The 15,680-nt window shown below is 39.6% G+C and overlaps 1 protein-coding gene across 1 annotated transcript; it reads right to left on the bottom strand.

The window, feature by feature from the left end:
- Positions 1-1,043: 1,043 nt before the first annotated feature.
- On the bottom strand, positions 1,044-13,270 carry LOC137846821 (ATPase family AAA domain-containing protein 2-like). The gene is made up of 12 exons (XM_068664932.1): positions 13,105-13,270; positions 12,026-12,152; positions 10,862-11,045; positions 9,687-9,866; positions 8,338-8,467; positions 7,990-8,186; positions 6,683-6,842; positions 6,214-6,348; positions 5,968-6,117; positions 4,642-4,896; positions 3,824-3,957; positions 1,044-2,414 (listed from the first exon to the last, which is right to left on the bottom strand). Exons 1-12 carry the CDS (start codon positions 13,268-13,270, stop codon positions 1,998-2,000), a joined length of 2,235 nt encoding a protein of 744 aa, XP_068521033.1. The 3' UTR covers positions 1,044-1,997.
- Positions 13,271-15,680: the final 2,410 nt, after the last annotated feature.

Here is a 15,680-nt window from a genome sequence, read left to right as displayed (position 1 = left end):
TTGTCCCGCTCTACTCTGTGCTGGTGAGGCCTCACCTCGAGTACTGTGTGCAGTTCTGGGCACCACAGTATAAAAAGGACATGAAACTGTTGGAGAGTGTCCAGAGGAGGGCTACGAAGATGGTGAAAGGCCTGGAGGGGAAGACGTACGAGGAACGGCTGAGGGCACTGGGCCTGTTCAGCCTGGAGAAGAGGAGGCTGAGGGGAGATCTCATCGCAGTCTACAACTTCCTCGTGAGGGGGTGTCGAAAGGCAGGAGACCTTTTCTCCATTAACACCAGTGACAGGACCCGCGGGAACGGGGTTAAGCTGAGGCAGGGGAAATTTAGGCTTGACATAAGGAGGGGGTTCTTCACAGAGAGGATGGTTGCACACTGGAACAGGCTCCCCAGGGAAGTGGTCACTGCACCGAGCCTGTCTGAATTTAAGAAGAGATTGGACTGTGCACTTAGTCACATGGTCTGAACTTTTGGGTAGACCTGTGCGGTGTCAAGAGTTGGACTTGATGATCCTTAAGGGTCCCTTCCAACTCAGGATATTCTATGATTCTATGATTGTCCTGCACTGCTCCGCGCTGTGCGGCCTCACCTCGAGTACTGTGTGCAGTTCTGGGCACCACAGTACAAAAAGAACATTAAACTGTTGGAGAGTGTCCAGAGAAGAGCTACGAAGATGGTGAAGGGCCTTGAGGGGAAGACATATGAGGAGCGGCTGAGGGCACTGGGCCCGTTCGGCCTGGAAAGGAGCAGGCTGAGGGGAGACCTCATCGCGGTCTACAGCTTCCTCATGAAAGAATCATAGAAACACAAAGGTGTTGGAACCAAAAGGTTGGAAAGGACCCACAGGATCATCTAGTCCAACCATCCTTCTATTACCATTACTACCTATTACTAAAATAGCAGTAAGCACAAATGAAAGCTTAAGAACACTTTCTATTACTATAAAAATAAATAATTTGTAATACATGGTTAGTAATATTTAGCAAACAGTGTGCTACCACCATCACAACGGCCTATTACCCCTTCTGGCTTCAGAGGCATCCTTATACATCCAAAATAGAGAGGAGGATATCAACTATATGGATCTCTCTCAGCAGTGGTTTCACAACAATTAGAAAGAAGAAACAGTTCGTGAGAAGCCACAACAAGTTCAAGTTAATTTCTGGACTTTGAATAATTACTCCTTAAGTTCTCTCTCTCTCCATACAGTAGAGCACGCTCCTGACTAACTTGTACAGTGCACTCTGAATAGGAGAGATTTGTTTGCCTAAGCTAAAGGAAGAAATAGATAACCAAGAAAGCTACTTAACTTTTAACACTTAAATTAAATGTTAAGTTACAAAAGTTCACAGGCCATGAGATAACATAAATAAATCCCTTCTCGAGCTAAAAGATCTCATTTTTTTTTTCAGGAGCAGCCTCCCTGAATCTAAATAATCCTCTCACAGGCAGAACAGAGTGTCCGTTCTAACTCTTTATCAGATGTGGAAGAAGAGATCGAGATGACCAGTGCCTAAAAAAAAGAGGCACTCTCTTTTCAAGGCAGACTGATCGGCACAACAAATTTTATCTGTTCTCAAGCACAAGCAACTCTAAGATAAATGGGTTCAAGGATCTTCAACGTGAAGAGTGAATATCCAAGCGTATACTGGGAACACCTGACTTGGACCATGGACGCCTCACACAGATTTCTGAGGAGTTCGGACAACTCCGAAATCATCTTTTACAGGAAGAGACCAGAGAATTTGACTCAGTGTAAAACTGGCACAGGCAGAAATCTCCCTAGTTACAGATGCTCAAGCGCATTAGTTAAAAAGAGATTAGAGTGTGACTAGAGGGAAGTCTCAAACTCTTGTTATATACTTAAATTTCTCTCCAAGGATGGAACAACTGCTATCAGCGTGCATGACTGGCTGTAGAGGGAGAGAGCGAGTGAAAGACTTAGAAAAGCACCTTCCCTTCGTAGTCCTCCCGCTCCCAAAATGGTTCCCAAGGAAAACTACTGACAGACTAAGGTTAACTGCTTTGAAAGGGCTGTGTGGGTGGACCCATTGTCTTCAAGTTCAAGCTTTTTCCTGCAGAAACTGCCAACAGTTATGCCAAATATAACAATGGTTTTGCAAGATGGATAAACGTCTTCCAGACTGAAAGGGAGAAGTCGTACTGTTGTTGTCTGTGCACAGACAGCTAAGCAGTGAAGAGCAATGCTAAACAACCACGATATCCCAGAACACACAAATACTGCGTAACAGTGACAGAAAGTGCTAGAATTCAAAACAAAAATTACCTCCACCAAATCGGTTTTGTCGTAGTCTTCTCTATGGTTGTAAATACACTGATTAATGACGCCATATACTTTTTCCAGGTGATAAATGTCAAATCCCTTCGTTATCTCAGTGACAAAGCATAACAGTTTCTGAAGACAACAATGGAGCAAAACTACAACTTTAGAATAGTACAAGATCCTTTGAATGCGCTCTATATGTTTTCGGAGGTTGAACAGTAACAATACAAGTGAGAGCCTACTTTTTCTTATGCTATTAAATAAAATGTGACACTTCAGAGAACAGATTAAATATCCCATGAGATTTCAGCAGAGAAGATGAGTTAATTTTTCATATTTCAGAGAAAGGAAAGGCTGAAATTTCGGACAATCTTTTACTACTAACCAATCTATCACATCAATGGTTGTAATTGCAAGTCGACTGCTCCCAAAGCAGCAGGGAATGACACGATCCTCTTTGTAGGACAGCTGCTGCCACAGCAAAGCCACTGTTGCATTTCATTAGAGAAGCATTGCAGCAGCGTGGGGTACTGTAAAAAGGCTGCAGATCTTGTAGATACAGCTGTGCCAGCTGGAAAAGGAAGCACCCTTAGGTGATTACCTTTACCCACGTGTGCCATGCCTACAACTCTGCTGGCAGAACAGATTGCTCAAACGCCCAGAGCAAAGGTGGTTTAGTTTGCTCAATCCTGCCTTTAAATTCAGGGGTGGGTAAATAGCAAAGCGACTGCTTGTAGCAATCACCTCTCTCTCACACAGTCATTTCTATTACCAAAGATGCAGAGATGATAATGTCTGGCACAGCAACAGTGACAAGCTAGTGGCAGCACCTTCTTCCACTGCCACAGCTGTCCATTACCTGTGTGAGCCTGCAAGCATGTAGCTTTAGGGAGCAGCCATACCAAATGGAAATACTACTGCCCCCTGGAAATAATGCTGCTTATCATCTTATCAGCAAACTCTGCCTCCCTCATGTATATACATATATATATATACACACACACAATATAAGAAATTCTAATACTGCACTTTCAAGGAATGTCAGAAAAGTAGTCACTTCTCCATGGCTAGCTAGTTTACATCAACCTGCTAACTTCAGGTTTAAAATCATCACTGCAAGAAATAAAGATCCTTTTCAGGTTCTTAATACATCAAAGCATGAAAAAAAATCCCCAAATAAAAGCCCTCAAACCCATCATAAGAATTATGAATCATTAAAATGATATCCATAATAGTACTAGCAGGTTGTCAGTGTAGTATTTTAAAATTCAGCAAGGCCTTTTGTCTTAAAAATCAGGCAAAGAATCTGTCTCCTAAACTACAGATGACCAGAAGCAAATGGTAGCCTACAGAAATCTACATGAGGTGTGGAAACTAAACAGTCACAGTGCATTACAGGCTGAATTATTTCACTATCTATATGTCCTTCCAATTAATTGTTTTAATTGGCATTGGTTAACAATGGGCTTAATTTGCAATTTTACATGATGCAGGAATATGTCCTATTTGAGCATTAAAAGAAAAGCTGAAATTAGACATACTTTGAGCTCATTGCAATCCACAATAACTATGTAGTCTGTCTCTGTAGGGACTTGTACAGTGTTCTCATCACTTATCTGTTGCTGGTCTTCTTCCCAAGAACGTTCAGGAGTCACCGCTTGAAATGCCCAGGAATCTGTAAGGACACAGATTTCTTCAGTCAGGTTTTCTGTTCATCTAGAATACAGTCTCAGTGAAGTATCCTGTACCTGCCAAACAGTCTCTTTCTACAAATACAGAGACAGAATTGTTATCGTCTTCACTGAGAAATACTTGGCTTCTCCCTTCTTTCCAGCTAAAGTCACTGCTCCATAAAAATTAGAAACTAAGACAAAAAAAAGCAAACAAAAATACCCACAAACAAACCAAAAGCACTAATGAAAAGCTTAATAGTGGAAAAAAATAGTCATGTTGCCAATTCAGGTTAGGGAACACATCTTAGAGTACAACATTAGGGCTTAAGTCTCCTATTCCACATGTTACTCTGGATCCACGCATCTTGAAGTGCAGCTTTTTCACCTAAGTTGCTCGTTATTGGAAAGCACCTCGTACATTAAAAGAATGTCAGTGACTGCTGGCTTTCAGTTAGGTACCATTAGAAAAAAACAGACTTCAGAATCAAAAAAACAGCACCTACAGAAACATGTGGGCTTGGCTTGCACAATTAGAGGAGCAACATCATTACGGAATAAACTGTGTGATGATTTTTGAGAGCTGTAACAGAAAAAATAGAGTGAAATTGAAGGCTAAAGCTAATAAATAGTGCAATCCTCCTCAGCAAGAATAAGGTGCTAAAGGATCTGTTGGACTTCTCCCTTACCATTTGAACTTGGATTTTCATTAGTTATAGTTCCCCATCTTGGTGGGGAATATCCACAAAGCTTAGCACTTTCCTTTTCAGCGTTAAGTTTTACTTGACATATGCCAGAAACATGTTTGTCCACAAACTCTTCTTCATCACTATCGTTTTGGTCATCTGTTGGTACTCTGTTCTCTGTATCGAATTGAGAACTCCTTCTTCTCTTTGCTGCAGCATGCGCACAGTTGTTCCTTCTGTGCTTTCTTTCTGACGCACCTACAAAGAGACAACATAAAAAAGTAATCCAAAACATAACCAAAAGAATTCTTTCTTCAAAATCCATTATCTTCATCTTACTTGACTGACAAGGAAAACAAAGGAACTGAGCTACCACTGCCTACATATGCTGAGAAAAGAGTTGAAAGTTAATGGGGTCAGTTTGCTATTAAGATTAAAAACAAGCAAACAAACCACACACACTGCTATGGAATTTCATTCACTAAACAGTCACTTTCAGGATTTTACATGCTGAGGATTCTTACTTTGGATGGGCAATATTAATACAACGTGAGGTTATTTGATAAAGTCACTGTCTTACTACATGAAATAATACAGATAAACATCATAAAAGCCTCTGGAAATAAGCTCTCCTTCGAGTCTGGTATCAAGCTGAAGACTTCAAAAGCTGAATACGTGTTTGGAAAAGATTAATTAATGAGACAATTTTAAGGGAATATTCAAAGGAGAAAAAACGTGAAGACTTATACCTCGTATGATTCGGTAAACCTTTTGTGAAAAAACAAACTTTGTGGTTTTGCCCAACATTCGTAGTATTCATATAGTATTGCAAAAGAATATGGGTGGAGTCCATGGCAAAATTCCCACTCTCGCTAGTTAGACTTCCCTCCTTCAACTGGAAATCACAGTATGAGGTAGCTAAGATTTTAGCATTTGGGGAAGGGAGGGGTGGAGTGGGGGTAAAAATACCATTTTGCATAATTAAAAACTAGTTAAGTATTCAGAAACTGCCATCCACAACATTTTTTACCTCAAGAATTAGCAATTTAGGGGCGACTAAATGTCAATTGGGCCGTCAAAGTTGTTTTTTTGTTTTGTTTTGTTTTGTTTTGTTTTGTTTTTGTTTTTTATATTGTAAACCAACTTTCTTTGAACTTTAATTCATAACTATATTGAATGAATGACCTCTGGATTTCTCTCTCACATTTTGAAGTAAATTTGAAAACAAAATACCTCTGGCATAAAGAGCCAGGCATCAGAGACACCTGTTGCGCCTCAAGAACAGAGAAGGTATGAATGACAAGAGCAGCTGAATAAAATGCAACTTACCATTAGAAATGGGTGTACTGGCATCTACAGGTGCCGCTGTCATCTCCTCATTTTCATTACTCTCTTCATCTGGTTTGTCGTTTTCAGTAGCAGGGTTCTGCTGTGGTGACTTGGAGTTGTCGCATGGAGCACATGCTGGAGAGGTGCGACCTTGCAATGAAGAATAGATACCAAAGATCTTCGTTGTGCATTTTCAGTTACAAATGCAGAGACAAGTCTTAAAATCCTTAGAGTTAAAGCACGTACCTCTTTTCTCACGAGATTCTTTAATTTGTTCACAAAGTCGTCCAAACTCTGTATCCATTTTGTTCCTCACCATTGAATATGCAGTGTCTTGCAAAACATAGGCTCTGTGACAATCTGAAATTTTACAGACTTTAACTGAATGTTGTCTACCAACCAATGAAACTGTTTTGATCACAGAAAAAAATTGCTTTCTTCATAGGTTGGTTCCGAAAGGTTATCTCAGTGAATATTTTCAGCATAACAACATAGAAGTTAATTAAAACAAAAGCACTAGTTCCTTGGGAACATTTATATCACAATTCCATGCCCAAGTAGCAAAATGATAAAATATTTACAATGTGGTAAGAGATGTTCTCTGTGGATGTCCAAAATCATCGAATCCATCCAAAGTCTATTGTCGGCACACAGCATTTATCCATCTATACGTTTGACAGCTTTTTTAAACTAGGGCTAAAAAGCACATCCTCACTTGCAGATCTTTGATCTGGGTAGTACTCTAAGGCATTGTTACAGATTAGATCGATGTCCTTCAGATAGTCTCCTGCAGTGAGGTACTGGCGCGAGTCAATTTGAGTCAGAACTGTTGAAAGATCCATCGGCTCTTTAATCCTTGTGGCATAGTCAGGTATCTGCAGATCAAATACAAGCATTCAGAGGTTTTCTTAACCTTGCACACTGTCTAACAAAATTATTCTGAAAACTTTAAATAAACGACTTCCTAAAAACCCTGAACATTTGCAATGCATCAGAAGATGCTGAAATTAACCAGTTTGCTTCTCAAAAATGGAAGGGCTCTTTCAACTGGCATTAGAGCTGCTAGGAGAGGACAACAAGAAGTAGAGAGGTCAGAAGCACATGCATGGTAGAGAAGAAACACTGAGGGTAGGAGATGCATTTCACTTTGCTTCAGAAAATCACAACAGTGAAAGCTGAGTAAGCCATCCGACATTCTTTTTGCTGTCGACATTGAGGAAAAGGTGCATGAATTGCACCTGTGAAGTACCTATTGCAGGCATCTACTTTAGAATGAGATAACTGGGCCCAGAGGTGCTGATTTCTTCCCTCAGACCATAAGAGGAGCCTAATGACTAGTTCAGATGAGGACATACGTATCTGTCTAGATTTTTCACAGCTCAAGAACCTAGGAGAAAAGGGGAAGAAAAGCCAGTGGATGCCCACATGAAGAGGCCTTTGCTGATCCGCAGGTATAGTCAAGTTACACCTGTCTTTGAAATATACGCCCCTAGTTTAGGCTTATCTAATCAATTAAGGAGAAAAAGGGATCTAAGCAGCCAATTGGAGGAAAAAGAAAACACACTGCACTTATGGTTGATTCCTATTGAGGAGTTCCAGATGAAACAGAGAACAGGATCTCAAAACTTATTTTTACAAACTGCTGCTCCTATTCCTGTTCCTACAGGAACTGACAGTCCAATAAAGGGCTTTAGACTTCATTAAAGTAGTCCTGTAAGTACTGTTTGTAATTATAAGGAAAGATCTCTGTGTTTTTCAGTGCTGTGACATGCCTACATATCAAAGCCTTTTCACGAGCAGACTGTGTTGGCATTTGGACTGGCTTTTTGGAATGAAACCAGTCACTTTCAGTGAATAATCCGGTAAGAGACATCTGAGAGTCAGCAGAAGTAAAAGCACTGCCTCTGCTTCTTGCAAAATCCTAATAGTGCAGCCCTAAAAACAAAGTTGAACCTTCCCCAAAACGCTGAGAAATACGAACACTGAGAAGTTACAGACACACACAGATCAGCACTAGTTTACCTTCTGTGGGTCAACGGGCTTTGCAAATTCCCTGAAACATCTGTCAGTGGCAGGTCTGTGAGTAACGTCCCTCAAAAAAATTCTAAGTTCACGCAAGGTATCCTCCTCTTCCTCTTCCAGCATCCATACTTCTTCCTCTTGTGGCTTCTGAGGCTCAGCTGGTGGTGTTACAAGCAGGACTTCCAATGTCCGATCAACTTCAATTAATCAGGAAAAATTAGCCAATTTGCAGTACTCAAATATAAGCATATGACAAATTACTGACAGAAAATGATGACCAAAGCAAATCCCAAAGAGCTAGTAACTTCGATAGGAAAGTTTTAGATGTACTTCTTATATCCTCCTCACCTGTTTTCTTTACAGGAGGCTTAGCCACTTGATTTAGAATTAGGTCCTCAAAAAAAGCTGCTCTCTCTGCCCTACCAGGCAACTCAATATTGCACACTTCTCCAAATTCCTTATTAAATAATTTTTGGATCTAAAGCAGAAGGAGGAAAGACATTTCAGATTTAAGGCCACAAAAACTCATATTCTACTCCAAAAAGATGAGTACCTTTTAAAATTAATAATAACCTGAAGAACATAAACTGAAAAAAGTTATCTTCCTGGCCTTAAAAGGCTACATTTTCACAGGCTGGCACGACAAATTCAAATATCACCTTTAAGAATCACCTGTAGAATTAAATCTTGGTGAAGGGATTGTACGCTACACTGATAAAGTAATGGCTTTCACCACATCCAACATCGCTTCCTTTTTATTTACTTGCCTTGCTGCATCCTTTACTTAGAACCTTTATGGCTATAGAAGGAAGAGAAAGGCTTCAGCAGACAAGTGAGGGCTTTTTGCTGAGTTTTTATTTCTCTACCAAAAGGTGTCTGAAGTAGCTAGTACCTCTATGTCTTCCTCCATTTTCCATTTCTAGTATTAAAAGGTAGGTAAGGAATTTCACTACTTATTTTAGAAGGAATTTAGAACCTGTACAAAAACTTCTGTGGGAACTCAAGCACTTTCAAAGCAGTTGATAATAAACACGTCTAGGTAAGACCTGTTCTCTTCCCCCAGTAACAGAGACAAAATAATCGGAATGAGAACAGCGTGTTCCTGTTTTGGGCACCTTCCCTTAATGTAAACTCTCAGAAGTCAATGAAGTTCTGCATGTACTTTTACTACAGTTTATTTAGGAATACAACTAGAATTTGATTCCAAAGTTACTTAAGCAGGAATTGGAACTCAGCTTTCCAGCTTGGAAAGCTTTGGCCTATATGAAGAAAGAAACTGATTTATTTTTTTTTTTTAATCAAAGTGTTTCAATTCTCTACTAAATTGCATTATTAGCAGTTTACCCAACATAGCATGGAATGGCAGACTGTCAGAAGAAATCTTTTCAGTAAAAACATCCTCTTGTCATTTCAAGCACTGCATAATTTTGACTGAACCACTTTGTAGCCACCGGAATTATTGTATTAATTTATTATTTGCATGCGTGAGAAGGGGGTGAAAGTCACTTGCTTGACTCAGAAAAAACCTTAAGCAGATGCTTTCACAGTATTCTTTTTCTCTAAGCAAATTTTAAGTGATTTGTTAGGGTGCCTGAGTAATAACAGTAGGCATTTAAGAAAGCACAGCATTTTGATGCTGAAAGCATTCATAAATTACAAGAAACTGAAGAAATAGTAAGAAAAGTATTGACAAATACCTCTTCTGGGAGATCTGAGTGACGTACATCAGACGTAGCAAGCAGCAAAACTGGCGAAAATGCTGGAAGAGTTAGAGTTAGAAAAGTAAGTTTCAAGGCAGGTCCAACGTTGTCCCCCCATAAATGGATATCTGGGACATAAATTATGCTTGGTGCTGTCTTCTGAGCATTTCGGATCAGCTAGTGAAAAGGAAAGCTTGGGTAAGAAAACTAAAACACGTAGAATAACCTGTTAATACATAGCTACATAGCCACCTGACTGCCCCATGAAATGAAACTATGTGAACAGAGTGGCAAGCATCCTTCCACATAAGGAATTTCTCTGTGCACCCTTTCAGATTACCAGTATTCGAAGAACTCTAGTCAGAAGATGGGAAGGATATATTCAGGCAGTGGCTAGACACTGTAGCTATATGGCCACAGCCACAATCTTCGCATAACAAAGAAAGGAAATGTCCCTCTTATGGGACACATCAGTATTCAGTCGTGTAACATGTCTGTCCTTACTTGTATGGCTCTCAAATGTTTCCACTAAAGGTAAAAATATTTTAAGGTAGTGATGCCAAACAATAAAATGGATATCCTGCCTAAAAGTAAAAACACCAGATCTGTTTATTTTTTCTAGTTAAAACCACATCAGCGTACAAATGAAGTGTTTTGTGAATGTTAATGCTTTTATTGCACATACTGCAATGGCACAAGTTGTGTATGTCCGTATGAAAACAAAATAAACAGAAGCCCCAAACCTTGGTTGCCTTACTAATATAATTTAGAAGAAGGCTACAAAAAGTAGCCGATGTGCAGTCTGATACAGAGCCATCTACTGGGAGCACACAGTCTTAGGAGGCAATGAGAACTACTTTCTGGATCCCAGGGAGATGAGCAGCATTTCTTTCCACAAAGAGATGTTTATTAGCAACACCGCCCAGCTTCCTGAGCTGCTAGCAACATCATCACTGTAAAATTGGGTATGGAAAATGTGGACATGTACAACATCCAGATTGTTTGTGGTGCTGTCTAAAAGAAAAGGGGATTTTCAGACAGAAGCAAACATCCCAGCACATTAAAACAAGGCCACCCCCATTACCAATGAATTTTGCTCACCTTACTTGCAACTCGATTGATCCTTTACATACAGTCAGGGAATCCAATGAGAATAAAAAGAAAAAAGGTACCTGTCCGCAGATTTCTTCTGGCTGTGCAACGTTTGTAAGCAGAACAGAAAGGTCCAGGGTGTGAACGGGAAACTTCTCCAAAGCATGCAACACCGCGGGTGCCACGTAAGAAACCTGGCCATACCCTTCTTTTCCTACTATTAGCAGACGGGGCCGGCATGATGTTGGTTCAGAGAAAGCACTCCTAGAACAAGAGTTAAGAAAACAAGTTTATAAATGAGGTGCTGAATAGACACACACAGATGTTCCAAGTAATTTTCCTATAGACTTTCTTTTCCATCCCCAAATAATCCAAATGGTAGCGGTACATTAAATACATGTAAGATTTCCAGTTAAGTTATTCAGTCATTCCAATTATTTCATCTTCTTCCCTTGTGTTTCCTAATCTTTACTGAACCAAGACTGCAAATTAATATCCCTGCAATCTTGCTTTACTACTAGGAAATAAATTTGTGAGGAGCATTTGTTTCCCCACTACAATCAGGCTGTACCTTTGCTGGCTTAAATCAAAGATGCTAGAGAATTCGCCTTGCTCTAGAGGACAGAAAATCTTCTGGACAGCACAGCAATAGAAACTGAGAAAAATAACCGATCCAGCTGTGACAACATGATCTAACTTTCCAACTGTGGGCTTGCATGACTTCCGTACTAAAATACCACAAGATTAACACAACTTGGTGGCTTAACAAATAAAGACACCATTCAATTTTTTTCTCAAGGTGTTTTAACAAGCCATTTCTCAGTTTTCGTTCTGCTACATAATTCACCACTGGTTTAAGAATCCTGGAAAACAGAAGGGCAAAAGGTGGCAACACAAACCCATAAAGTTGGGGTATTTTTAGCTAAAAGGACAGACAGGACATGTATGTGGTCTTGAGTCTTTCAAAGAATGCCATGGATTAAGTCAATGTGTTCTGGTAGTCTACGGATCACTTTGGCTTAGGAAGAGAAGCCTGGGCTTTTCAGTTTGGTCATTCAGAGCAACTTCATTACAACTTTAGTCCCTTCACCCTTTCTTCTTGTGAAAACCAAGCACCCCTTCAACACACAAACTTGATATTACCCCTACTTCTACCACCCCTCGCACTTTTAACAGCTGGAACTGTTTACAAAGACTCAGCAGTCCTGAGAATTTAAACGTAACAGGGATCTATCTTTCTTTACCTGCTGAAACAGAGGCGTTTTTTCTCTGGTCCGTCAGGCATTGCATCTTTTAATTCATCTCCAGAAATCAAGGATGCATCGCCATCACTGTCGAACATATCATCTTGTAAAATAGGATTTAAATTGTCTGAAAGACAAAAGAGGTTTGTTAACTTTCTTGAATAGCCTTTGTCTTTTTCTCTTACATTAATACAGCTTCTAAATCAGTGCCAAAACCCTTTCTTCATTTGAGAGCACACACTGAAAGCTATTTCCTAGAGTTCATCCCACCACAGATCTAAGGAGATGGCACAAGGCCCTACAAAGCTGTACTAAGTCCCACTGATGTGTACGTATAAGGTACGCTACTCTTGGTGATTTTTTTCTCCCCCTTAGAATAAAGGAGATTACGAACAATTTCCGCAGTTGCTAAATAGCTAAAAAAAAAAACAACCAACCAAACAAACAAAAAAAAACAAGACCATTTCTTTCTGGAGGAGGTTCCCACAATGAAAGCACGGGGATTAAGGATGTGATGGCCACAGAATTCCATTCATCTAGTAAATATCAATGCTAATTGATCTCACATGCACATGTATAGTACGATCCACAAACATTTAAATTAGGAGACTGGTTAAAAATGATGATAGCTAAAACAATATTTAGCTTAGACCAGTTATACTTGTATCCTGGTCCTGACATTCTTCAGAAAGGAATTAGAAACATTGACCTAGAAATGCTTCCCCTCCAAATATCTGAGTTTTGATTTTTTAAAGAAAAATAGGTGCCTTATACTTCAAACCTCAAGTCAACCTCTACAAATGCTAATTATCTTAGCTGACGTCAGAAGCAGGATGCTTCAGTAGAGAACGCATCGTCCTTTACTGTGTATTGAGTCATTCAGAGCTTCCATTTGGCATTTCAGTTTCGAATCCAGAATAAAACCTATGCGTTATCTTCCAGACATGCCCAAAAGAAAGACATGCACATGCAAATAATAAAATTCTACCATCATTATGTCTGAAAGGTTTAAGTTGATTGCACAAACCACAAGTTTTTGCTTTAGCAGAATTATAAAGAAGTGGATGCTGTAGTTATACCTTGCTGTCGGTCCTCCTTTAGTGCAAGCTCTGCATGCGGGAAGATCTTCTGCACAACTTGTAAAATATTCGCTACTGATCTTTTAAAAAGTGTCTTGAAAATGGGTGATAGTGCTTGTCCGGGTGAAGCCACGATCCTGTTTGATGCCGGAACAACCTTCTTCATAGCCATGAAAAAGTCCTTTGCTTTTATTTTAATAGAATTAACGTCTAGTAGCAACTTCTCCCTACTTGCATAAATCTGAGGATAGCATCGACATAGAGAGCACAGCGCAGCTTCAGTACATAAAGATTTGATATCTGCACCACAGTATCCTAACAAACAAAAATCAAACATTACATCAGTCAAGGCCCAGGTTTACAACATGCAACATTTAAACAATTTGTAATGCCAAAACCAAACAGGTTAACAGGGAATTCAAAGTGCTACCGCTCTGCAGGGAAGTTTCATGTTGCGCACTGTCTGATATCCTGCGCTTATGCAGCTGAAGCAGACTCCTCATCAAAAACTATACTCTTGAGGAAGATGACCCAGAACCATTTAACGTTCTCAGACAACAAGAGGAACGACAACAAAGAGTAAATAGATGAAAGCATCTAACTCTGATTGCTACGAAGGCGTGCCAGCTGCCTCGTTGACTAGTTGTGCAGCAAGGCACAAGAGCTTGGGTACTGCCTGGTACAAGCTAAGGTTCTTTACAACTTGCTCACAAGCAAGAATCCATTTTGGTTTCAGTCTTAACAAGGCATTTCTCAGCTAGTTCATCAAGCAACATGTCCGGTGGCTTAGGGGTCCAGTCACGAGTATGAATCTTGAAAATTTCTTTTCTAGCCTGGAAGCAAAATCATTGCATTTTAGCTTGACCCAAGTTTTCCTTAAAAATACCAACAAGAAACAAACAAACCAAAAAGCAAACAAACAAACAAACAAAAAAACAGTCCTCCCTCAGAACCCCTCATCTATTAATACGCTTTTCTTACTTGCTCAACTTTCAAGTATTTTACAGTTATTTAATATACACTCTGCATTTTCAACCAGGAAATTGAATATTTCTTATTTGTTATACTGAACTTTTTCTAGGAACCTACAATGAAAGAAAAGGCATTTATAGCTTCAATAACAAGTTTCCAAACTACGAGACCTAATGACCCAGAGGAAAATACTGTAATGAAAAATTTATCCAGAAACATTTCTTTGTTGTCCAAAAAACTTCTCTAAAACTTAGCAAGCTTTCATTGTGACAGTCTCATTACTTCATCACATTTGCTTTTCAGTCAGTAAATTCACAGAAAGCACTTCTGGCACAATGCTTCAAATTGCTACAATTACTATAAAGAAGAAAATAATTATGACTCAAACTACTACCACTGATCCGGGGCACAATCAAATGCAAACACGTCCCCTATTCATTCATAAGTGAAGGATTGAGACCAAAAACACAACTTCATGATGAAAGCGCCCAAGTGGACTAAATAATTAAGCAAACAGGTACAACTTTGGGAATGAAAGGTTTGATTATAGAACTAACTACTTGGTGGTATCATCCTGACCATATATATCCAGTACCAGATTTGCCCTCCATGGAACAATGCAGTATCTCCACATATCACTCTTTTGTTCAAGTTGTCAATTATTTTTTTTTCCTATAAAGTTGGACTTTGCCATGGTAGCACTAACATTTAATTTAAGTTCTCACCTCTTTATTTGGCAAGTTGAAGAGGAACTCTCTGCCAAAGCGTCCTGGTCTTCGTAAAGCAGGATCTATAGAATCCAGTCTGTTGGTAGCTCCGATTACCACGATCTCCCCTCTGTTATCTATGCCATCCATAAGCGTCAGAAGAGTTGAAACAATGGAACTAGTAGAAAAATATAGTTTTTATTTACTGGTTCAGTAAAATTTGTTACATTCCACATGACTTTCTGGATGCCGGAAAAACCTTCATCCTAGTAGTCATTCAAAACTGGGAAAAAAATAGTCTACAAAGTCGGGGATTATTTTGGATTGATAATAAACTGCAGACTGTTAAGTCATCAAGCACTTCAAGACTGTTTGAAATACTCTCTACATTAATAGAAAAGGAGTACAGCACACTTCTGCTCAGGAAGAAAATCACGGAAAATGTAAACTTTGATTTTAGATGTTGAATTTGTTGCAGTGAGATCTTCCTCATCGCATGATTCTATTTGGATTTAAACCATAGTATCTATGGAGAGACCAAGAGTAGGACAAGAACAGCACAGAGTTCAGCATGAAGCCCATCAGGAGCTCAAGTTTGTATTCTTTGTATTCAAGTTGATCCTTCTCTTGCTGGAAGGACCTGCTTTTTGACTCTCCTTCTCTTCGGTAGGACCATGTTCCCTCTTGCTTTGGTAATGCTCTTTCTCAGTGTTTTTCGTCTCGTCCTTTGTACCTTGGCATCTCTCTGCATTAGCTGAGGAGGAAAGCTTTTTAGAGCTACATTCAGTGTCACACTTGAGAGAGGAAGTTTGCCGAAATTTCTCACCACACTCTTTGCCGTACAAAACATTTTCTTTTGAAATGAGGTCACGTTCTTTTGATCTTCTTGGTTTCTCC

Source organism: Anas acuta, chromosome W, assembly GCF_963932015.1.
Source record: "Anas acuta chromosome W, bAnaAcu1.1, whole genome shotgun sequence".
Lineage (NCBI taxonomy): Eukaryota > Metazoa > Chordata > Aves > Anseriformes > Anatidae > Anas > Anas acuta.
This window is presented reverse-complemented; position numbering and strand designations above follow the sequence as displayed.